General features: G+C 42.9%; 1 protein-coding gene across 2 annotated transcripts in view; it reads right to left on the bottom strand.

The window, feature by feature from the left end:
- GALNT10 (polypeptide N-acetylgalactosaminyltransferase 10) overlaps positions 1–24,251 on the bottom strand; it is a 75,243-nt gene that overhangs the window by 11,935 nt on the left and 39,057 nt on the right. For both annotated transcript variants that reach the window (XM_081320993.1, XM_081320994.1), the window contains 3 exons: positions 21,844–22,029; positions 19,240–19,423; positions 16,383–16,500 (listed from right to left, as the gene is read on the bottom strand). In XM_081320993.1, the coding sequence (XP_081177119.1) occupies positions 16,383–16,500; positions 19,240–19,423; positions 21,844–22,029 (488 nt within the window). The remainder of the gene's footprint in view (positions 1–16,382; positions 16,501–19,239; positions 19,424–21,843; positions 22,030–24,251) is intronic.

Here is a 24,251-nt window from a genome sequence, read left to right as displayed (position 1 = left end):
TAGAGCTTTTGTTTAGTATATTCCTTTCAATATGCTTAAATTATATTTAAATACTTTGATTAATAACGCACTTTAAAACAGTTTAAGTGTGTTATTATAGAATATAAATATGCATTTATTTATAAACTAATAAACTACAAAATGATTTTAAAGGTTGTCTGCTTAAGAATATGGCAAATTTTCTAATTATCCAGTGAAAGTTTTGTTAGATGGCTGACACTGAAATGCTGAACACTTCATTTTGTGAGCTTTCATTTTGCAAAAGAAATTCAATAGTGAGCTGTCTCTCAAGCCATTTTATGAATTAAAATAATATTTTAATATTAATAGCAATAAAAATATAATAGTGGTTTTGGAAGATGACAATACTCCTATTTAAATTTTAAGTAATTCTTGAATGCAACTAGTATAGTCTTTAAGATAGATAAACATTGTGAACAGATAAACGTACAAGAATTTTTAAACAAGTTTGCAAAATGCTGCTTGACTGCATGTTTCTTCATTCTGCTATAACCAGTTATTGTTTCCATTGAAAATCTTATCCTACATAGTTTGATATTATGTTCATTTTATTTAATATTAAGGTGAACTTTTCTTTTTGAAAATCTGACATTTTATAATTTATCCAATATTTCATAGGATCTATGAAATGTGGACCACTGCATTTCAGAAACATATTCTTCTTGGACCATTTTAAAACCTGGAAAAATGCTAGAAATGATTAAAATAAAATCTGACTTGATTTTATCTTTATGTTGTGTCTACAATTTGTATTTTCAGTTTGAGAATGTAATTTTAAAATGCTTAAGATGATTCTCATACGATCAGATTGGAATTATAATTCCAATAATTTTCATTACCGTATATACTTGAGTATAAGCCGACTCGAGTATAAGCCGAGACCCCCAATTTCACCCCCAAAAACTGGGAAAAGTTGTTGACTCGAGTATAAGCCGATCCGCCGTTCTGCAAGCCTCGGAGGCTGGATCCGCGCTCTGCAAGCCTCTGCCGCCAGCAGAGGCTCGATCCGCCATTTTGCAAGCCTGAATACACAGGAATACCCTGTGTGGCCGCGGCTCTCGGGGAAGCCCTGGCTGTCCGCTTCCTCACTCCACGCTGCCATTCGGGGCCCGTGCGTTGCCCGGGCAAATCGCGGCGCCCAGCAGGCGAGGAAACACGCCCGTTCCAGTCGCCCCCCCTTCCCTCAGGAGACGCGAAGCAAGTGACCGCCCGTAGCTTACTGAGGACTTGCGCGCGGCCGAGGCTTCGGTGCTTCCAGGATCGCGCGCACCTCTCCCAAGCCGCCGCCGTCCGGAGACCTGCCGACGTTTGGGGAGGTTTGGGGAGGTGCGCGCGGACCTCCCCAAACCTCCCCAAACGTCGGCAGGTCTCCGTTCCTCCGCGCAGACCTGCCGACGTTTGGGGAGGTTTGGGCGCCTCCCCAAACCTCCCCAAACGTCGGCAGGTCTCCGTTCCTCCTGCCGACGTTTGGGGAGGTTTGGGCGCCTCCCCAAACCTCCCCAGGTCTCCGTTCCTCCGCGCAGACCTGCCGACGTTTGGGGAGGTTTGGGCGCCTCCCCAAACCTCCCCAGGTCTCCGTTCCTCCTGCCGAAGTTTGGGGAGGTTTGGGCGCCTCCCCAAACCTCCCCAGGTCTCCGTTCCTCCGCGCAGACCTGCCGACGTTTGGGGAGGTTTGGGCGCCTCCCCAAACCTCGGCAGGTCTCCGTTCCTCCTGCCGAAGTTTGGGGAGGTTTGGGCGCCTCCCCAAACCTCCCCAGGTCTCCGTTCCTCCGCGCAGACCTGCCGACGTTTGGGGAGGTTTGGGCGCGTCCCCAAACGTCGGCAGGTCTGCGCGACGTTTGGGGAGGTTTGGGGAGGCGCCCAAACCTCCCCAAACGTCGGCAGGTCTGCGCGGAGGAACGGAGACCTGGGGAGGTTTGGGGAGGCGCCCAAACCTCCCCAAACTTCGGCAGGAGGAACGGAGACCTGGGGAGGTTTGGGGAGGCGCCCAAACCTCCCCAAACGTCGGCAGGTCTGCGCGGAGGAACGGAGACCTGGGGAGGTTTGGGGAGGCGCCCAAACCTCCCCAAACTTCAGCAGGAGGAACGGAGACTTGGGGAGGCGGCCAAACCTCCCCAAACGTCGGCAGGTCTGCGCGGAGGAACGGAGACCTGGGGAGGTTTGGGGAGGCGCCCAAACCTCCCCAAACTTCGGCAGGAGGAACGGAGACCTGGGGAGGTTTGGGGAGGCGCCCAAACCTCCCCAAACGTCGGCAGGTCTGCGCGGAGGAACGGAGACCTGGGGAGGTTTGGGGAGGCGCCCAAACCTCCCCAAACTTCAGCAGGAGGAACGGAGACTTGGGGAGGCGGCCAAACCTCCCCAAACGTCGGCAGGTCTGCGCGGAGGAACGGAGACCTGGGGAGGTTTGGGGAGGTGCCCAAACCTCCCCAAACTTCAGCAGGAGGAACGGAGACTTGGGGAGGCGGCCAAACCTCCCCAAACGTCGGCAGGTCTGCGCGGAGGAATGGAGACCTGGGGAGGTTTGGGGAGGCGCCCAAACCTCCCCAAACTTCGGCAGGAGGAACGGAGACCTGGGGAGGTTTGGGGAGGTTTGGGGAGGCGCCCAAACCTCCCCAAACGTCGGCAGGTCTGCGCGGAGGAACGGAGACCTGGGGAGGTTTGGGGAGGCGCCCAAACCTCCCCAAACTTCGGCAGGAGGAACGGAGACCTGCCGAGGTTTGGGGAGGCGCCCAAACCTCCCCAAACGTCGGCAGGTCTGCGCGGAGGAACGGAGACCTGGGGAGGTTTGGGGAGGCGCCCAAACCTCCCCAAACTTCGGCAGGAGGAACGGAGACCTGGGGAGGTTTGGGGAGGCGCCCAAACCTCCCCAAACGTCGGCAGGTCTGCGCGGAGGAACGGAGACCTGGGGAGGTTTGGGGAGGCGCCCAAACCTCCCCAAACTTCGGCAGGAGGAACGGAGACTTGGGGAGGCGGCCAAACCTCCCCAAACGTTGGCAGGTCTGCGCGGAGGAACGGAGACCTGGGGAGGTTTGGGGAGGCGCCCAAACCTCCCCAAACTTCGGCAGGAGGAACGGAGACCTGGGGAGGTTTGGGGAGGTTTGGGGAGGCGCCCAAACCTCCCCAAACGTCGGCAGGTCTGCGCGGAGGAACGGAGACCTGGGGAGGTTTGGGGAGGCGCCCAAACCTCCCCAAACTTCGGCAGGAGGAACGGAGACCTGGGGAGGTTTGGGGAGGCGCCCAAACCTCCCCAAACGTCGGCAGGTCTGCGCGGAGGAACGGAGACCTGGGGAGGTTTGGGGAGGCGCCCAAACCTCCCCAAACTTCGGCAGGAGGAACGGAGACCTGGGGAGGTTTGGGGAGGCGCCCAAACCTCCCCAAACTTCGGCAGGAGGAACGGAGACCTGGGGAGGTTTGGGGAGGCGCCCAAACCTCCCCAAACGTCGGCAGGTCTGTGCGGAGGAACGGAGACCTGGGGAGGTTTGGGGAGGCGCCCAAACCTCCCCAAACTTCGGCAGGAGGAACGGAGACCTGGGGATGTTTGGGGAGGCGCCCAAACCTCCCCAAACGTCGGCAGGTCTGCGCGGAGGAACGGAGACCTGGGGAGGTTTGGGGAGGCGCCCAAACCTCCCCAAACTTCAGCAGGAGGAACGGAGACTTGGGGAGGCGGCCAAACCTCCCCAAACGTCGGCAGGTCTGCGCGGAGGAACGGAGACCTGGGGAGGTTTGGGGAGGCGCCCAAACCTCCCCAAACTTCGGCAGGAGGAACGGAGACCTGGGGAGGTTTGGGGAGGCGCCCAAACCTCCCCAAACGTCGGCAGGTCTGTGCGGAGGAACGGAGACCTGGGGAGGTTTGGGGAGGTGCCCAAACCTCCCCAAACTTCGGCAGGAGGAACGGAGACCTGGGGAGGTTTGGGGAGGTTTGGGGAGGCGCCCAAACCTCCCCAAACGTCGGCAGGTCTGCGCGGAGGAACGGAGACCTGGGGAGGTTTGGGGAGGCGCCCAAACCTCCCCAAACTTCAGCAGGAGGAACGGAGACTTGGGGAGGCGCCCAAACCTCCCCAAACTTCGGCAGGAGGAACGGAGACCTGCCGAGGTTTGGGGAGGCGCCCAAACCTCCCCAAACGTCGGCAGGTCTGCGCGGAGGAACGGAGACCTGGGGAGGTTTGGGGAGGCGCCCAAACCTCCCCAAACTTCGGCAGGAGGAACGGAGACCTGGGGAGGTTTGGGGAGGCGCCCAAACCTCCCCAAACGTCGGCAGGTCTGCGCGGAGGAACGGAGACCTGGGGAGGTTTGGGGAGGCGCCCAAACCTCCCCAAACTTCGGCAGGAGGAACGGAGACTTGGGGAGGCGGCCAAACCTCCCCAAACGTTGGCAGGTCTGCGCGGAGGAACGGAGACCTGGGGAGGTTTGGGGAGGCGCCCAAACCTCCCCAAACTTCGGCAGGAGGAACGGAGACCTGGGGAGGTTTGGGGAGGTTTGGGGAGGCGCCCAAACCTCCCCAAACGTCGGCAGGTCTGCGCGGAGGAACGGAGACCTGGGGAGGTTTGGGGAGGCGCCCAAACCTCCCCAAACTTCGGCAGGAGGAACGGAGACCTGGGGAGGTTTGGGGAGGCGCCCAAACCTCCCCAAACGTCGGCAGGTCTGCGCGGAGGAACGGAGACCTGGGGAGGTTTGGGGAGGCGCCCAAACCTCCCCAAACTTCGGCAGGAGGAACGGAGACCTGGGGAGGTTTGGGGAGGCGCCCAAACCTCCCCAAACTTCGGCAGGAGGAACGGAGACCTGGGGAGGTTTGGGGAGGCGCCCAAACCTCCCCAAACGTCGGCAGGTCTGTGCGGAGGAACGGAGACCTGGGGAGGTTTGGGGAGGCGCCCAAACCTCCCCAAACTTCGGCAGGAGGAACGGAGACCTGGGGATGTTTGGGGAGGCGCCCAAACCTCCCCAAACGTCGGCAGGTCTGCGCGGAGGAACGGAGACCTGGGGAGGTTTGGGGAGGCGCCCAAACCTCCCCAAACTTCAGCAGGAGGAACGGAGACTTGGGGAGGCGGCCAAACCTCCCCAAACGTCGGCAGGTCTGCGCGGAGGAACGGAGACCTGGGGAGGTTTGGGGAGGCGCCCAAACCTCCCCAAACTTCGGCAGGAGGAACGGAGACCTGGGGAGGTTTGGGGAGGCGCCCAAACCTCCCCAAACGTCGGCAGGTCTGTGCGGAGGAACGGAGACCTGGGGAGGTTTGGGGAGGTGCCCAAACCTCCCCAAACTTCGGCAGGAGGAACGGAGACCTGGGGAGGTTTGGGGAGGTTTGGGGAGGCGCCCAAACCTCCCCAAACGTCGGCAGGTCTGCGCGGAGGAACGGAGACCTGGGGAGGTTTGGGGAGGCGCCCAAACCTCCCCAAACTTCAGCAGGAGGAACGGAGACTTGGGGAGGCGGCCAAACCTCCCCAAACGTCGGCAGGTCTGCGCGGAGGAACGGAGACCTGGGGAGGTTTGGGGAGGCGCCCAAACCTCCCCAAACTTCGGCAGGAGGAACGGAGACCTGGGGAGGTTTGGGGAGGTTTGGGGAGGCGCCCAAACCTCCCCAAACGTCGGCAGGTCTGCGCGGAGGAACGGAGACCTGGGGAGGTTTGGGGAGGCGCCCAAACCTCCCCAAACTTCGGCAGGAGGAACGGAGACCTGCCGAGGTTTGGGGAGGCGGCCAAACCTCCCCAAACGTTGGCAGGTCTGCGCGGAGGAACGGAGACCTGGGGAGGTTTGGGGAGGCGCCCAAACCTCCCCAAACTTCGGCAGGAGGAACGGAGACCTGGGGAGGTTTGGGGAGGTTTGGGGAGGCGCCCAAACCTCCCCAAACGTCGGCAGGTCTGCGCGGAGGAACCGAGACCTGGGGAGGTTTGGGGAGGCGCCCAAACCTCCCCAAACTTCGGCAGGAGGAACGGAGACCTGGGGAGGTTTGGGGAGGCGCCCAAACCTCCCCAAACGTCGGCAGGTCTGCGCGGAGGAACTGAGACCTGGGGAGGTTTGGGGAGGCGCCCAAACCTCCCCAAACTTCGGCAGGAGGAACGGAGACCTGGGGAGGTTTGGGGAGGCGCCCAAACCTCCCCAAACGTCGGCAGGTCTGCGCGGAGGAACGGAGACCTGGGGAGGTTTGGGGATGCGCCCAAACCTCCCCAAACGTTGGCAGGAGGAACGGAGACCTGCCGACGTTTGGGGAGGTTTGGGGAGGCGCCCAAACCTCCCCAAACGTTGGCAGGAGGAACGGAGACCTGCCGACGTTTGGGGAGGTTTGGGGAGGCGCCCAAACCTCCCCAAACGTTGGCAGGTCTCCGTTCCTCCGCGCCCTGCCTGCCTGCTTCTTTCCGCTGCGGAAAGAAGCAGGCAGGCAGGGCGCGGAGGAACGGAGACCTGCCGAGGTTTGGGGAGGTGCGCGCGCACCTCCCCAAACCTCCCCAAACTTCGGCAGGTCTCGGACGGCGGTGGCTTGGGAGAGGTGCGCGCGATCCCGGAAGCACCAAAGCCTCGGCCGCGCACAAGTCCTCGGTAAGTTTTTTTTGTTGACTGGAGTATAAGCCGAAGTGGAATTTTTCAGCCCAAAAAGTGGGCTGAAAAATTCGGCTTATACTCAAGTATATACGGTATTTTATTTCTAGGTCAACAACTTTAATTAATGCCCCACTTGATGTTCCAAATTCATAATCAGAGCATACAGTTTCAACAAAGAAACTATCATTAACAGGAAAACCCCAAGATTTGGGAATATACATTTCAGAAATAAATCTTACATAGATCCACAATTCAGTTCTGAACAATAGTATTGGAGCAAGAAGATACCAGCTTGTTAGGGAATCTGGTATATAAAAGTATAACTTATGCCCATAAGCATATGTCTTTTCTTGAAAAATAAAAATGGCCTTTAGCTGTGGTCAAGAGTGTTAACTGATAACTTCCCACCAAAAAAGTCAGGGTAATAAATTGCATCTTGGGGTTTATATCTTATTTACTAGGCTTATATGCCTCTCCAATTTTAACTATGATCATCTTATGGAGCTACAAATAGTAAAAGGATCAAAGCAATCCACAACAACACCAGTAATACCTAACAATGAGGAACAGTTCTAATATACGTATATTAGAACATTCCCCTAGACTAGCCCCAACTCTTCTGGCTTTCTGTAAGTTGACTGTTTCAAAGTCCTTTTGGGGTTTGAGAAGCTGTGGTTTCTGGTCCGTTCTGGAGAATGAATGCTAATATATATATAGTTTAGTGTATAGGGGAATGTTCTTCACAGAAAGAATGCAGACCCAGAGAAGGCGGTTCTCAGGAATCTTCCAGATGGCATTCCCTAGAGGTCAGAATCAGACAGCACCTCCTCTTCCAGATTGTAATAGTATGTGGGAAAGATCTTGGGAGACAAGGGGAAGAGCCTCAGCCAGATTAAATAGCAACTTAGTTTGCATAACAAGCCCACACTTAAACACCTATCTGCCATTAACCTATAAACCGGGCAAATTATTTGTAAGTTCATACTAAAATATCACAAGTCTCTTTACTTCACTCTTAACTAGCTAAACTCCATGTTTTCTAAAAATGGTTTCTACTGTTGATGTAGCACATATAAATATAATTTCAAAAGCAGGCTTCCTATTCATTTTTATTGCTGCTTTGATTCATTTTATTATCAAAATCTTTGTGGAAATGAGTATCATGTTACATTACTGTAGAAAGGGGGGTTCAAAAGGCTGAATTAAGCATTACTGAAGAAGAAAATGAGCAAGGATCAGTCAAGCAGTAGTTCTTGCTATAAGTCCCCTTTGATTTTACCTTTCCATGAAACAGCATGCTTCTTACTGAAGCATTCAAAATTAATACTTTGTCTCACAAAGTTGTTTATGCCTCGTAATCCGTCTGTTATTTCTGATCTTTTAAAAGAAACAAAATGGCAATCTGGATTTCCCAAAACCATGTTGGATTCATATAACGGCTAGTGAAATACAGTAAATGTTTAAAATGTGGTATGTTTAATTAAGAATGCAAGTTTCTTGGACAAATAGTTTTGTCAGAAAGGCAGAAATAATATTGAATTTATAGTACCATTTCCTTCCAAGAAGTAGTATTCATTTCCCCTCTATGTATAAGTAGCTCTTTCGATCATGAGATGCAAAAATCTGCTGATTTTGCCTTGCTAATAATACATGTTTGAATACATTTTTAATAGCTTTAGTGATGCATGGAATATTATCACTAAATTTTTAAATAACAATAATAATAATAATAATAATAATAATAATAATAATAATAATAATAATAATAATAATAATAATAATAATAATAATAATAATAATAATATAAAGTTGGAAGGGACCTTGGAGGTCATTTAGTCCAACCCCCTGCTCAGGCAGGAAACCTTATACCATTTCAGGCAAATGGCTGTCCAGTCTCTTCTTAAAAACCTCCAGTGTTGGAGCATTCACCACCTCTGGAGGCAGGTTGTTCCACTTGTTAATTGTTCTAACTGTCAGGAAGTTTCTCCTTAGTTCTAGGTTGCTTCTCTCCTTGACTAGTTTCCATCCGTTGCTTCTTGTCCTGCTTTCAGGTGCTTTGGAGAATAGCTTGACTCCCTCTTCTTTGTGGCAGCCCCTGAGATATTGGAACACTGCTATCATGTCACCCCTCACCCTTCTCTTCATTAAACTACACATACCCAATTCCAGCAACCGTTCCCTATGTAGCCTCCAGCCCCCTAATCATCTTGGTTGCTCTTCTCTGTACCCTTTCTAGAGTCTCGACATCTTTTTTACATCGTGGTGACCAAAACTGGATGCAGTATTCCAGGTGTGGCCTTACCAAAGCATTGTAAAGTGGTATTAGTACTTCACTTGATCTTGATTCTATCCCTCTGTTAATGCAGCCTAGCACTGTGTTGGCTTTTTTGGCAGCTGCAGCACACTGCTGGCTCATATTGAAGTGAATAATTTTATGTTGGCCTAATCCTTGAAACTTACATATCCACACATACTGTATGTAGAACCACTGAAAGCTATCCTCAGACAATATATTGGTCATTTTCTGTCATCATTTCCTTTTTACACAAAAATAAATATTACAAGATGGTACTGGATTCCAATGCAAAGCTGACAAAACATGAGATAAATATAATAATAGCAGCTCCTCTCTGAAGGATTAGGAAATATAAATGAACGGAATAGACTAGCTTAGTATCTCTACAATCTATTTTTAGCAATTTTACTATAATAGTTGTACTACCTGGTAAAATGGCATGCTTTAATTTTGTTTTTAGTGCAACTGACTATAGTTGAATGCACAATTTTCTACTTAATTATTCTCAAGTAGAGCTATATTTTTGAGGTAACCATACATGGGAGTAAACTGATGTATACAAGAACAAGAATCAAAGATGGTAAGTTGGTATATCTTGACAAGAAATTATAAATCAACATATGGTTGCAAGTCATAGTTGTACAGTAACTGTTGATCTGTGTCAATCTTTCCCAACTCTGACAACTTCCAAAGAGGGAGAATACTAAAAGCTGCCACATTTGGGAAATGGTGTTCTACTTTATTATGTGGTTTAGAAAAACTCACATAATATAATGTTCTTTTTTAGCCATTATTATTATTATTTAAACCAGCTTTTGCAAGGGTGAATCTATGAAACTATCTTTACTCATTTAGAAATCTGGGGACAGATCTTTGCTATATGAAAACTAAATTGAATAGAACTCAGAGAACCTATTTCTCCTGCTATATATTGCCCAGTATTCATGATAGAAGCAAAATAAGAAGCAAAAAAGAACATGATTCTGATCCATTAGTTTTCCTTATGTTAAAACTAACAGATCTTTTTTCCTAATAGTTTACATTAAATAATATGAATTCGAGTTCACTTTGCTCTAATTTTCCTATTTTTCACAAGATAATGATTCTAAGATTATTACATATGTAATAGAGGAAAACAAAGAACATGTCTTCTTTTCTTATTTTCCAGAGTTCTCTCATGACTTTGCTTTGTCATTAGTCTGGGAGATTCAGGGGACTGGTGAATTCTTGAGTACAACTTACAACTGACTGTAACAAAAATTACTTTAAGGATGTGTTTACACAATACACTTGCACAGTTTAGCAACTGTTTAAGCTATAAATACAAACATGAATGCACTACATACAGATATGTTTAGTTTATGGTTGACTGTATTGTGTAAGTCTAGAAAATGGGAACATTTGTGATTTATTAATCCAATCTAAAAGTCATTAAGCAACAATGTGTCATCAGGGATTATATGGGCATGTTGATAATTATAATATGATAAAGTGATCCATAAAGAGATTGAGGACTAGCTGAAGATAAACATTAAATCATACAGTAATTAAAAAAACTGTTTATTACAAAGATGTAAGAAGAAAATAAAAAGAATGATGAATTGGGGCATCCTGCCTTAGGCCTGCGTATCTGTGGAACTGCCTATCACCAACATCACCTATCACAAATGTACATTTTTGATTATGTTTTTGACTGGAACACATCAAAGGTAGCATAAGAAATAATAATGGCAGTGATAGCCTTTTTTGACTCAGACTTTCAAGTACCTATCTATCCTCATGCTTATAGAGAGTATAATCTTCACCCCAGTAATTGAGGGAATACCAACAATGGAAATAATGTTGGAAAAAGCAAGGCAACCTCTGATAATAATCATGAATGTCAACTGGAAGTTTTGGAAATGTCTAAGAGAAAAATGAGTTCATGGCAATGAGGTTTTTTCTTCTTCTTCTGAAACTGATGATATACACTTGTGAAGCACAGCAGTGATCAAATTCTAAGAAGATTGATTATGTTTTGTTTCCTCATCACAGATTTCTTAGAGTGGTAGGAATGTAACTTTGAAGATGGATGGGCAGTTTAAGATCTTAACATTACTTTAAAAAGATAGGCTGTTTCACTAGATGTGAGGACACATGTGAACAAAATGATTCAATATTTTCCTTGCAAGTTGTGGATTATTGTGTTCTTAAAATGAATTTTGCCAACGTTTACATCCAGCATGGGAATTTCATTTTTAAAAGCAACATTAATTCAATAATCCATTAGCACACTCTCTATTTAGTGTTTGCCAGTGATATTTTATGATAGAAAATTGCTTTGTTATCTCCTCCCCTGGTAGTTACCCGAGATTTTGAACAGAGGGAGCTAGAGTAGAAGTTCAGAAAAGGCAATTTTGGAAATGAGAAGGCATCTTTATAACAAGGTTAGGAGTTCTGCACATGCATCCCAACCTCTTCTTGGAAGGGTATGAGTGAACCTTTCAGGCCTCTTTTCTGTTACGGTTGCTTGGTGGTATTAAGGGGCAAAATTCTCTACCATTTTGCTTCTTAAAATCTGACCAAGGCCCACATTTTTGGCCAAAAATTTAGTTAGTTTAAAAGATTTGTATGATCGCCCATCTGAATCAGAACTATGGGTGGCTCACAATAATAGAACTTATGGAGATGACCGACCAATGAAGACAGTCCTGACCTACCTACAGTAGTTGAGTCTTTGGATGAAGCAATAAGTTGAGAGAAACAATAATGGAAAGTCCGTATATCAAGTAATTATATTATGGATGTTGGGTAGCTCATTGGATACCTGAGGTAGTTGATTACTTTAAGGTTCTTTGAGGACCTGGAAGAATTAAAGTGTAAAATGAATGTGGTTTCAGAAAGTGGAACTGGATCTATGTAAGATTTGTGGATTTCTTGAAGATGAAGGTGAACTATAAGAACTGCCATTCACTTGATAAAAACTGTTTCAGCAGAAAGGTTCAAAGTTAGTACTTGGTACTGGTAGAAATAGCTGTCAGTTACAAAAAGGTATTGTGATTGAGAACTGAAATTATACATCCTGTAGGCAAACTAGACCTATGACAAAAGCACAGTAGATGCTGAAGAACGTGACTGAATTTTTAGAGAGAAATGGAAATTTGGCTTTAAATACAGATGGCATATTTTCAATTATGTATTTGGTCTAACGCTCCCATTCAACTACAGCTTTGTAATATGCAATTAAGCAAATACACATATTTGAACTTCCTTCTGCTTATTACAATAAGGATATACCTTTTAATATTTAATTTTTTTCTTGTTTCTTTCTATTCTTATCCATTTGAACAATAAAATGCCAATTATTTTCCTGAAGGAAAGACTTGAATTAGATTTTTATCCCATTTTTATTACTTTATAAGGAACTCAAAGTGGTAAACATATATAATATTCCTTCCTCCTATTTTCCCCACAACAACAACTCTAAAAGGCACGTTGAAATGAGAGAAAGTGACCCAGGTGGCTCTCATGCTTAGGGAGGGACTAGAACCTACAGTCTCCAGGTTTCTAAGCAAGCACTTTAACCACTATATGAAACTGGCTGTTTTACAATATTAATAATGAATATTGTGTTTTAAAGTAAAAGTTTCCCTTCCCCAATATATATATAAGGAAATAAGGTTCTTAAAGGCATGAATTAGGTATCCACATCTGACTACAGCATTGTCACAATCAGATTATTCCTAATGGCTATGTAGATCCCCTGATATCATTCATACATGCTTCAATGATAATATTTCAATAGGAATGAATGATATTTAAATATATAAACCCCACATTAGGAGTCTATTCTAAGTGCAATACAAATACTATCCATCTGAACTGAGTGAAAATGCACAGAAAATCTTAACACTTATTTAAAATTTAAAAAAGCAAGATTAAACTTGTATAAATAAAGAACAGAGAAGTGCATTTAAGTGCAGGATAAGGATTAATTTCTAACATTCCCTTCTTTATACTGACATAAACATTAAGACAACCCCCTCCCCCTAAAAACCATACTGTAAATCTAAATCTATTTTTTACTCTCAGTAAAATCAAGGGCTCGGAATCACCACTCTTCAACAATGTAACTATTTTGTGGTGTCTTATTCAGAGTTGGGGGTCTCTCCTAATTTTATTCCCACAATAACTTTTATCAGGTACGTTCAACTGAAGTCTAGCCACGGTGTTTTGTGGTCAATAGGGGCTTGAAATTGAGTCTCCCAAGCCATAACCAATGCATTTACCACTATACCATACAGCTATCGTTATGGAAAGTGTACTTTAGATCTCAGTTATTGGACAGGAAAATGTGGAGTTGATGGCCTGAAACTGATTATCTGGAGAATGGAATACATATGCACATCATATACATGTTGTGATGTTCCCTTCATCGTAATTCCTGGTATGGGTACATGATTTGTAGCATGAACAGATATTATCACTTCGCAACTAAATTCATTTGTTGATTCTATCTCTCTATCTCTAACTATTTTTGATCTTGATTAAATCAAGATTGAAGAGGATAATGAACATATACTTACTAAGGAACATAATTTACCCTAAAAAAATGTTAACTAGGATAAATAACTGAATAATGTGGCTTAACACACATTGCAAATTTAGTCTTTAAAATACAGAAAACATTATTTTGGAAGTTGTCCAAACTTAATTTATTCTGTTCTTCACAGGCCGATTTTTTTGTGTCATTTTATATGTCAATGAATCCTTAAAACAAGATGATGGACTTTCATAATTTAAAAAATAAGAATCTTTTTTGAAATTCTTATGAAGAAATCTGTTACGATTTCAACAAAATAGTGTCTTCTATCAACCACGGTTGAATGCATTAATTTATCTTAATTTCTGAAAGTATACTCTTTCAGTTAAATGCCATTTTCTATTGCACTAAGGAAGAGAAATAGAAAAGACCTTACCTGGGATTAATTACGAGTGAATATAACCCACCATAAATTATCATTTCTGGCATGAAATAAAACTCTTTGAAATATTGTGTGTAACTAGTCAAATGAATGAAGTAGCTTCATTTCCTGCATATCAAGCAGTGAATACTTACTCTAGCAGTTTGGAAACAAAGAACTTTCCCAGGCACTGTCATCACTCTTGGAAACTACTGCTTTAGAAAAGGTCCAACTAGAAATGATGAATGCTGTTTGTACCTCTCCCACGGAGAATTACACTGTTATACCATTTCTTTATACACAATAGTAAAATGGCTAAATGGAACCAAAGGGGAAATAAAAAACCTCCAGTATGTCTTTATTACTGTTTTTGGAGATAAACAATAGGAAGAACATTTCATTTATTACATATTAATTGTCAAATGAATGTAGTTTGATAGAATCCTAACAACACTAAGCAGTTCATATTCAGAAAAACTATTCAGACAAAACAGAAGACAAGAAATTATAATTATCAAGGGAGCTACATCTTGTTAGCAAGACTGTATTATCTACAGTGCAATGCTTTTGCTGGTCTCCCACTGGATTCATGCTGAAACTGTATTGATCAAATGGAAAAGGACTTATTAAAATAGACATAGTAATAATTTTCTGAGGTGACCTCAATTGTGGAGAAAAATGAAGTAATATTTGTAAAATATTTATATTCTTAATCAAAGTATAATGATATCTGCCAATCAATAGTTAATTTTTAGTAATTAACCAAGTAGGCTAATAGTAATTTCATTTATTATAAACAAGTAAACTTACAAATCACACAGACCAATTCATCTATTAAAATATTTATCTGGTATTTAATTGGTTACTTTCCAAAGCTTTTTAATTGATAAGAATTTAACCATTTGCTTGAGCTTAGCCTTCCTTTACAAATATACTCTTATTAGTCGGTGGTTCAGTGATGCATGAAAAAACTCTCTAAAGTGAAGTAATAGTATTAATATTATTTCATTTCCATGATGGCTTTAAAACCATGATTAATAGTAAAAGTACTCCAGTATGATCTTGAACAGTATATTTAAATAACATGCTCAGTCAGAAAAAAAGTTAAATAACAAATGTGCTACAATTCCTGTCCATATCCATTGGTTTTTCCATGGATGGACAAAATACTGTATTTTATGTCACCTGGCTCTGTCACACTATTTTCTATTGCCATAAACACCCAGAGTGTATTCAAGGTTTGTAATATGGTTAGATAAAATGTAATAATTGCATTGCCCCAAATTCAGACAATACAATTAACTATAAACCAGTCACAGATGAATAGTTTACCTCTCTGTGAGAAGAGCCAAGGGAGCATATAAAAGGAAAATAGAATAGAATAGAATGGAATGGAATGGAATGGAATAGAATAGAATAGAATGGAATGGAATGGAATGGAATGGAATGGAATGGAATAGAATAGAATAGAATAGAATGGAATGGAATGGAATGGAATAGAATAGAGTAGAATAGAACAGAATAGAACAGAATAGAATAGAATAGAATAGAATAGAATAGAATAGAATAGAATAGAATACTTTATTGGCCAAGTGTGATTAGACATACAAGGAATTTCTCTCAAACGTGCTCTCAGTGTACATGCAAAACAAATAAATCATAATCATAATCATAATAACAAAGGATAGCAATCATAATAATGATACCAACAGAGAAGGTAGTAGAACAGATGAGAAGGATAAAAGTAAGATAGCCATACTACATGGAAATATACTTAGACATAAGACAGAACTATGGAAATTAAGTGTTCAGCAGAGTGATGGCATGAGGAAAAGAACCGTCTCTGTGTCTAGTTGTTCTGGCATGCAATGCCTATAGTGGTGTCCCGAGGGGAGGAGTTGAAACCATTTATGTACAGGATGTGCGGGATCTGCAGATATTTTCTCAACCCTCTTTCTCACCCGTGCAGTATACAAGTCCTCAATAGATGGCAGGCTGGTTGCAATAGTTTTTTTCTGCAGACCTAATTATCTATTGAATATCTGTACTTGTCTTGCTTTGTTACTGTACCAAACCAGACAGTTATAGAAGAACAAATCACAGACTTAATATTTAAGATATTTACCACATATCCATGTTTTGTTAAGTAAATTACCCAAATGAAATATGCCCAGTACACTGTGTCCTTTAAGACATAAATAATACTTTGGGTTGGGAATAAGGAAAAAGTATTTAAGACTTCTTTTCCATAGGGATTGAGTACTCAAAATTGTATTCTTACATATCAAACCAGGGCTCAGTTGGCATTTAAAACAATGACAATCCAAATACACTTAACTAATTTAGCCTGGTGTTTATGTAAAACATTTAGTTTCAGGAACATTGACCTCTCATATACTAACAATCAGATACTATAAATTAGGAGTCACTAGGCAATTCAACAGAAGCATTAGATTCTTAACAAGATTTTTAATTCACAAATATTTTTAAATTGCTTAAATTTTTCTTTTTTCCATAATTTTATAAATATAAACATAGGTTTTTTTTAACAAAGTCATACTCCATTATAAAATATTATCCAATAACTCACCTTAAATGATATTTCATACTGCTCTCCTCCCCATATTTCTAGGCCTGCATCATAGCCTCCAAGTTCCCAGAACCAATTTCTATCAACTGCAAACAGTCCTCCAGCCATAACTGGAGACCTTAAGAGAAAAAATTAAATTCCATATTAAAAATATTTAAGTAAAGTCTGCCCAAATTACATGTAAAACTCTTAACATTGCATTTTATTTCTATTTTTTTTACTATCCACTTTGGCTATTTTGCACTTTGATTACAGTGTCATTTATACTATACAGCAAGTTCTGAAACACAAGAAAAACGTTGGAGGAAGTCAAAGAAACTAGGAGTCTGATCGTGTTAACAACTTGATGCCAATCAGATGCTTACAAATAGACTGAATGATTCTTGCAAGTCTGTTCAGTAAATGTTTGACAGCACCTACAAGAGCCTACGGCAGCATTTTCTTCCCAAGGCAGAATGGGTAAAGACTGTGCCTACATGAGGAAGGATGTTTGTTCCTGCTAACTTGGTACTCGTGGAATGGAACCTTTAAAATATAGAGCTGAAGCCAGAAGACTTAGAAGGAAAGGAAGAATGTCATCTTATTTAAAAACACGTATGTAAAAAATATTTTAAAACAAAACAAATTAAAATGGAGGAAAGAAAAAAATTAGAACATCCCCAGAGAATGAACAGGTTATTGGTATGACAGTTGAAAATAAACGTAAGAAGACCAGTCACATGAAGTATGCGAGGAAAGGGGAAATGTAGAAGTTTTTGAATAAGTTCTGTACAGGTGCACATCTAAGAAACTAGTGTTCAGAACTTTTTCTGTAAGAAAATAAAGATCCCTCAGAGTAAACCTATATTATTCTTTTTTTTATCACCACTCTTTTTGCTTTTTTCTTCTTAACAGCTTCATGCAGAGAAAGGATAATGTTACCAGAAGTTTAAAATAATTTTCTCCAGACTTAATTCAAACCAGGTCAAGACTGCTGATCTACAGAGCAGTTCACATAACTTTGAGAGATCCCTCAGAAAACTGGTATTCACTGATGGAAGAGAAGACAATTATGTTTCAGAAAAGCCAAACATGCAGTATAGCAGAAACAGCAGAAAACAGAATGGCAAGACCATGTATTCTTAAGCAGAGAAGCAAGCATTGAGTCTGTTGCTATTCTCTGAATACAGAAAACTAAGGCACCCTTAACTTTCAGAGAGTGAAGGACACAATAAATCGAGAAGAGAAAATTACTGGAAGAAAGAGAAAAATCTAACAATTTAATGTAGTTCAAATATACCGTATTTCATAGTAAGTATATATGCACATAATATATGAAGTATGTTATATAAACATGTATTATAATGTGTGTAAACTGTTGGTAGAGAGCCAATTTAGTGTAATGGTTATAGCATCAGGCTAGGAATTGGGAGACTGAATTCTACTCTTGCCTTAGGCACAAAGCTGGCCAGGTGACCTTGGGCTAGTAGTCCCTTTGTCTCAGGCTCAGGAAGGAGGCAATGGCAAACCACTTCTGGGAAACCTCACTAAGGAAACTGCAGGGACTTGTCTAGACAGCGTCCAAGAATTGATATGATTGAATGGAAGAAAAAAAAAGCTGCTGTTGCCCTCTTAGCACGCAGAATTTGCTGACACAGTAGTTGGAACTGCAACAAGGAATGCAATTTTCAATATAAATATTGGAAAATGAAGATGATGACAAACAACATAAATTAGTGATTAAACAATTGCAGAGGTAAAACTGTAAGCATTAAAATATTTTATGTTTAACTTAATTTTATTACATAAAATAAAACATAATTGTATTCCAACACTGTATATAGAGGGAGTCCTCACTTAATGATGGTTCAAAGTTAGTATGAGCCCCACCCCCCAAAAGATACTCATAACATGTCCTTGAAGTTATGACTGCTGCAGCCCTCCCACACTCACATGATCATTTTGGTGCTTGGCAACTGGCTTGCATTTATAATCAGTTGCAACATCCTGCAGCCATGTGATTTGTGACTTTTTTGCCAGTTTCTGGCAAGAAACACCTGTTTGGGAGAATATATTACTTAATGATCACATGGTTTGCTTAACAACCACATAGTTTGCTTAACAACCACTGTATTCACTTTATAACCATAATAAAAATGGTTCTAAAATCAAATCAGATCACAGGATGATCCACTTAACGACCACCGTGACTTACTATATGACAAAACCTCTAGGCTCTGTTGTGTTTGTTAAGGAAAGACTATGTCTATATGGGAATTGAGATCACTGTATTTTAATATTTTGGATAGTAGCTGTGTAATCTTGTACTCAGCAAGAAATATTAGACCTTTATTTTTCAAAACTTCCCTCTTACAAGGATGCAGACTGTAGCTGTAGAGACAGAACTCAGATCAAGGAAATTAGAAGAATTGTTGCTGTAAGTATCTGTACCCAAAAATCAGGTAGCATGTAACAATGCCACCTATCACAAATGTACATGTCTTCATGTTTAGTAGAGAGTGTACTTTTCACCTCAATAATTGAGGGAATACCAACAGACAGTGGAAATAATGTTTTTAGAGACAGAGACCACTTCTGATACAAGACTTTTGTGCCAACTGTATAGAAACAAAGAGAAACCTATTTGAAAACAGATGATTTTGATAACTGGAAGGGATTTCAAACAACAGTAGTCTATGATATAATTACATGAATTAGTTTGGCCATTTGTGATTGACCTTCATTATTTATCTTTGATTTCCTTTCCTTTCTTTCTTTCGAGGAGAGAGAAGAAAGAACATCTAGCAATTATATCTGCCTGAAAACCTGCAACCTCTCAGCTTGTTAAGCAAGTATTCACTTTGTCTCATGAACTTACTCAAAAGGGTCACTGGGATCAGGTTTCTGTAATTCAGGAGGAATTGGGATTCGCTTATAATACATCTCCCAGTCAAATGCTCCTCGCATTGCATCTCCAGCTTGTGTTTCATAGCCAAAATGGTCATGATCAATGACATCAATCATGGGACAAACAATAGTTTTGTGATTTCGAGCAATGCGGTCTGGGGAATTAAAAAAAGTTGATTTTATACTTTCATTTATAACAATATTACACACTTACAATAGAATGTAAAAAAGAATCTTAGAAAACATACAAATAGTTCTGTATGATGCTAACAGGGACTGAATTTCTATCACTAAGCAATGTGGTTGTAAAGCTGAACATCACATGATTACATTGCTTAGTGCAACATTCCTGTCAGTTCCCATTGCTGTCATTAAGTGAGGTTATGGACTGTTAACTGAGAATGTGGGTGCTTGGCAAACCTTAGCACCTGTTGCCAAGCACCCGCAATCACATCACCATTTACAACCTTCTCTGCTAGCTTCCCCAGAAAGTAAATGGGGAGGCCAGCAGAAAAGGTTGCAAGTTACTGCAGTGTCCCCCACCTATGCACCCCTCACCTCCTCTGTGTTTCCATTGGATATTCTCTGACCCTGTGCACCCTTCAACCCTCACTGTATCTCTCTTGCAACCTTGCACACCCATCCATCCAGTGTTTGTCACGCATCCTCTTGTACCCTCATTCATCCTCAATCCATCTGGTGCAGGGGTCCCCAACCTGTACGCCGCAACCCACTACCAGGATGTGGCCTGCTAGCCAGCGGGCCGTGGAATAGGCTGGCCAGGGTGCGCACGTGTGTGTGGGCACTTATCCCCACTTGCGGCAGCACCCCTGCTGTGGCGAAAACAGGGACTACACAGCAAAAACAGGGCAGTACTAGCAAGTGTCACACGGGCGCTAGCACCACATTTATGTCGTGTGTGCTCACGGCCCCGTTTGTGTGTTCATATGTGTGTGTGTGTGTGTGTAAAATGTTTTCCCCCTCCCTTTCCTTCCGGTCCACCAACCAAGAAAGGTTGGAGACCTCTGATCTGGTGCCTCTTGCACATACCCTTGCACTCTTCTCAATCCTCCCTCACACCCTCTACACTCACTCATTCATATTCTGATCCCCTCCCATGTGGACTATTATAATGCGCTTTATATGGGGCTACTCTTGAAGAGTATTTGGAAGCTTCAGTTGTTGCAAAATGCCATAGAATGAGCAGTTATGTGTGCACCTAGACTTACGCAACTTACACCTCTGCTCTACGAGCTGAATTGATTATCAATTTGTTTCCCAGTCCAATTCAAGGTGTTTTATAAGCTTTATAGCTTACAATGTAATGTACGTTAATATTGTATTGCAATATATTAATGTATATAATGACATAACTTAGATATTAACTTTGTAACCTATAAAGCCCTACATGCCATGGGGCCAAATTATTTAAGGGATTGTCTCTGCCCAGTAACATCAGGTCCAGCAAAAGAAGATTGTTGTGGGATTCATCCACTAGAAAGTATCTGTTGTGATTCAGGGTCAGCCTGTGGGTTTGGCAGTTGGGTCGGACGATTCAGAGGAGGAGGGGTTTGGAGAGCCTGCAGAGGACAGTTCTGAGGCTTCGCAGAGCTCTCAGCCAGGCCCCTCCCATCTGGTTACTATGCAGACCCAGCTGTGTGAGCCTGACACCGTGGATGAAGATGACCCACAGCTGGCCCTGTTCAAGGACGCCCGAAGCAGGAGGCAGTCAGTCAGGAGTAAACAGAGGAAGGCAATGGGGCACCTCGGAAGGAGGCAGAGAGAAGCCACGCCTTGAACTGTTTAAAAGGGGAATGTGTGGGAGGGCTGGTTTGCTGAAGGCAACCGTTTGAATAGCTCCTGTTTTAGTGGTTCGTATTTTGTTTTGCTCAGTTTGCTCTGTTTTGGATCTGTTTTGTGTAAATAAATTTGGCGGGCTTACTTCCAGCCTTTTGCCTTTTGTAAAGTGGTTGTCCCTGCCTTTTCTGCAGGGCCGGTAGTAAGCTGGAACAGAACAGTATCATCTAGAGGGATCCTGGAGGAGGAACATTTCTGCTGCTGCACCTGCTTTAACAAACATCATTCTCCTGAGGTCAGGTTGGCCCTGTTCTGGATGGCCTTCAGGAAGGGTCTGATTATTTGGTTTTGTCATCTGGTCTGGGGATTAGTGAGGGGTGTGGAGCCCATAATAGGGCTGTACTATTCCTCTCCTGGTGATTGTGCTTTATGGATTTGAATCATTTACCTGTTTTAATGTTTGCATTGTTTGTATGGCTTTTTTATTTTGGCTATATACTGTAAATCAAATAAACATTTGTGAAAATGAGATGTGATTGAAGAATAGGCTTCAAATGAGGGCAAAATAATTGACTATCCTGGTATCCCCCATCCCCTGAATTGGAAAAAACATAGTAATTTGAATGCTAGAATACTAACATGTATGTGGATATTCTAATATTAGTTCAATGAAATCTTACTCTGCTATCTGAAGGCTTGGATAGTGTCACTCGTTGTTCAGAAAGGCACTGCATTTGCAGTTGATCATTCAGAAACACATTTCAAATAGAATTCTTACCTAGGAGAGGTGGTAACCAGTTCACATTTGCTTCACAGTGGGAATCTAAGAAGGTAATAACATCTCCTATTGCTACAGAAGCTCCGAGCATTCGAGTTCTTATTAGCCCTTCTCTCTTCTTAGTTCGAAGAATCCTAACTTTTGGAAACTGGGCCATATAATCCTCCAAGCGCTTTTTGAGATGCTCTGCATGGAACAAAATGAAGATAAAAGATGCGTTAAAAATGAAACTATGAAGTTAAAAAAAGGGGGCTGTACCTCAGCTTTAGAAGCTGAACAGCAACAAAATAAAGCTGAGTAAATGCAGGTAGTCCTCAACTTATTGAGCCCGGCAAGTCACAGCAGTCAAAAAAATGGATCTTGTGTCCAATCCAATTTTATGACTTTTTGCAGTGTTTACTAAGCAAACACCATGGCCATTAAGCCATGGCCATTCCTGTTTCCCTGTAAAAGCACACTGTAGGAATTAAATGTTGATTCAGGCAAAAATGCAGTAAACCACAGTCATGTGGTTGTGGGATACTGTAAATGGTTATAAACATAGGCCACTTGCTGGGAGCCCAAAACGCGGTTACATGACTATGGGGGAGTCCAGCCATTGGAACTTTGGTTGAGGTCTACCTGTAATTAAATAATCTTTTTAAGGCTAAGGCTTATGTCATTAAGTATATTGTCATTTATAAGGATATTAGGAAGCATAAAGGCAGAAATGATCCTATAACAATGTGTATTTGTACTTCCAAAATTGTTTGTTAAAGTTTCTCACCAAACATTCCTAAACAATTTCAGCAGCAATTATTTTATTTATTTTATTGGATTTATAATTAAGTAAGACAGCAAACATTTTCTGTTCTGAAAGTAAACTATAAAACAAGAAAGTGACATAAATTTCAAACTGAGGATACTCTCAAAGTAGGGTTGTGTTGGGACAAGCACTATTTAATTTGTTCATAAGTAATGTGGACAAGAAACATTTGATGCCAAATTGTTTAGGATAATAAAATCAAAAAGAGAGTTCAAAGAGTTCCAAAAGAGTCTTTCTGAAATGGATTAGGGCAGGGGTGTCAGACGCAATTTCATTGAGGGCCGTATCAGCATGGCGGTTGCCCTCAGGGGGCCGGGTGGGTGTGGCCTGGGTGGGCATGGCCTACTGGCTGGGCGTGGCTAGAGTGCGTATGGCCTACTGGCTGGGCGTAGCCAGCTCTACATCGTTCGCATCAAGGGTGCTTATGGGGGCCTGGGCAGGAGTGGGACAGATCTGAGGGTCTCTGGCAGAAGGAAGGTCTCTGGGCCAGGGCCAAGGCAGTGGGGGCCGTTCCCTCACTGTTTCCAGGATGGCTTCGCGGGCCACATGAAACCACTTCGCGGGCCGGATCTGGCCCCCGGGCCTTGTGTTTGACATGTCTGGATTAGGGCATCAAAAGCTAATTATTTATTTGTAAAATATATACTTTACTTATCTATTCCTTTAACAGCTCTGGGAGATTATCATATAAATAGCCATTAAAATGTACATGTGTTTTGTAACTACCCTAGGTGTAAGATGTGTATAGTTCGGTGCAAGGTTAGTTACAAAACACATGCTCCCTCTACATTTGACTCATTATTATTTGCCCATCGGGAGAACCGCTCCTTAGATGATACATTTTCCTGTGTGCTTCATCCTAGCTTGGCGTACCTGGAGGAGGAGAATACTCATGTGCGAATGCTGCTTGTTGATTTTAGTTCAGCATTCAACACAATCATTGCTCATCATTTAGTGAACAAACTGGGCCTATTAGGTTTTAACACTCCTTTATATAACTGGATCTTTGATTTCCTTATTGATAGGCCCCAGGTTGTGCAAGTTGGAAGAAAAGTTTCAACTCCATCTCCTTGAGTATGTTACTGTTCATCTTGATGACTCATGACTGCTGTGCCAAGTCTGCTACCAATCATATTGTGAAGTATGTGGATGACACAGCAGTGGTAGGTCTTATCTGGGACGACAATGAAGTTACTTATAGGGAAGAGGACTGGTGTAATAAAGTAACCTGAATGTTAATAAACGAAAGGAAATCATGGAGATTTTAGAAAGGACTGGCATAGCCATGCTCCACTTTGTATCAAGGCTGCAGCTGTGGAGATGGTCAACAGTATTAAGAATCTGGGGATTCAGATAACTAGCAATCTGATTTGGTCTCTCCACACGTCATCCTTAGTGAATCATGCAAACCAGCCTCTGCATTTCCTGTGTCGGATAAAGAGAGCACATCTTTCTCCTTCTCTCCTGGCCATTTTTTACAGAGGCACGATTGAGCATCTTAACAAACTGTATCATTGTTTGGTTTGGTGGTAGAAGTGCATATATAGAGTGATAAAGACAGTTGAGAAGATTATAGGAAGCCTGCTTCCCGTTATTCAGGACA

The sequence above is a fragment of the Vipera berus genome, assembly GCF_964194415.1.
Source record: "Vipera berus genome assembly, chromosome: 2".
Lineage (NCBI taxonomy): Eukaryota > Metazoa > Chordata > Lepidosauria > Squamata > Viperidae > Vipera > Vipera berus.
The sequence above is the reverse complement of the archived record's forward strand: the minus strand, read 5'-3'. Positions and strand labels throughout refer to the sequence as shown.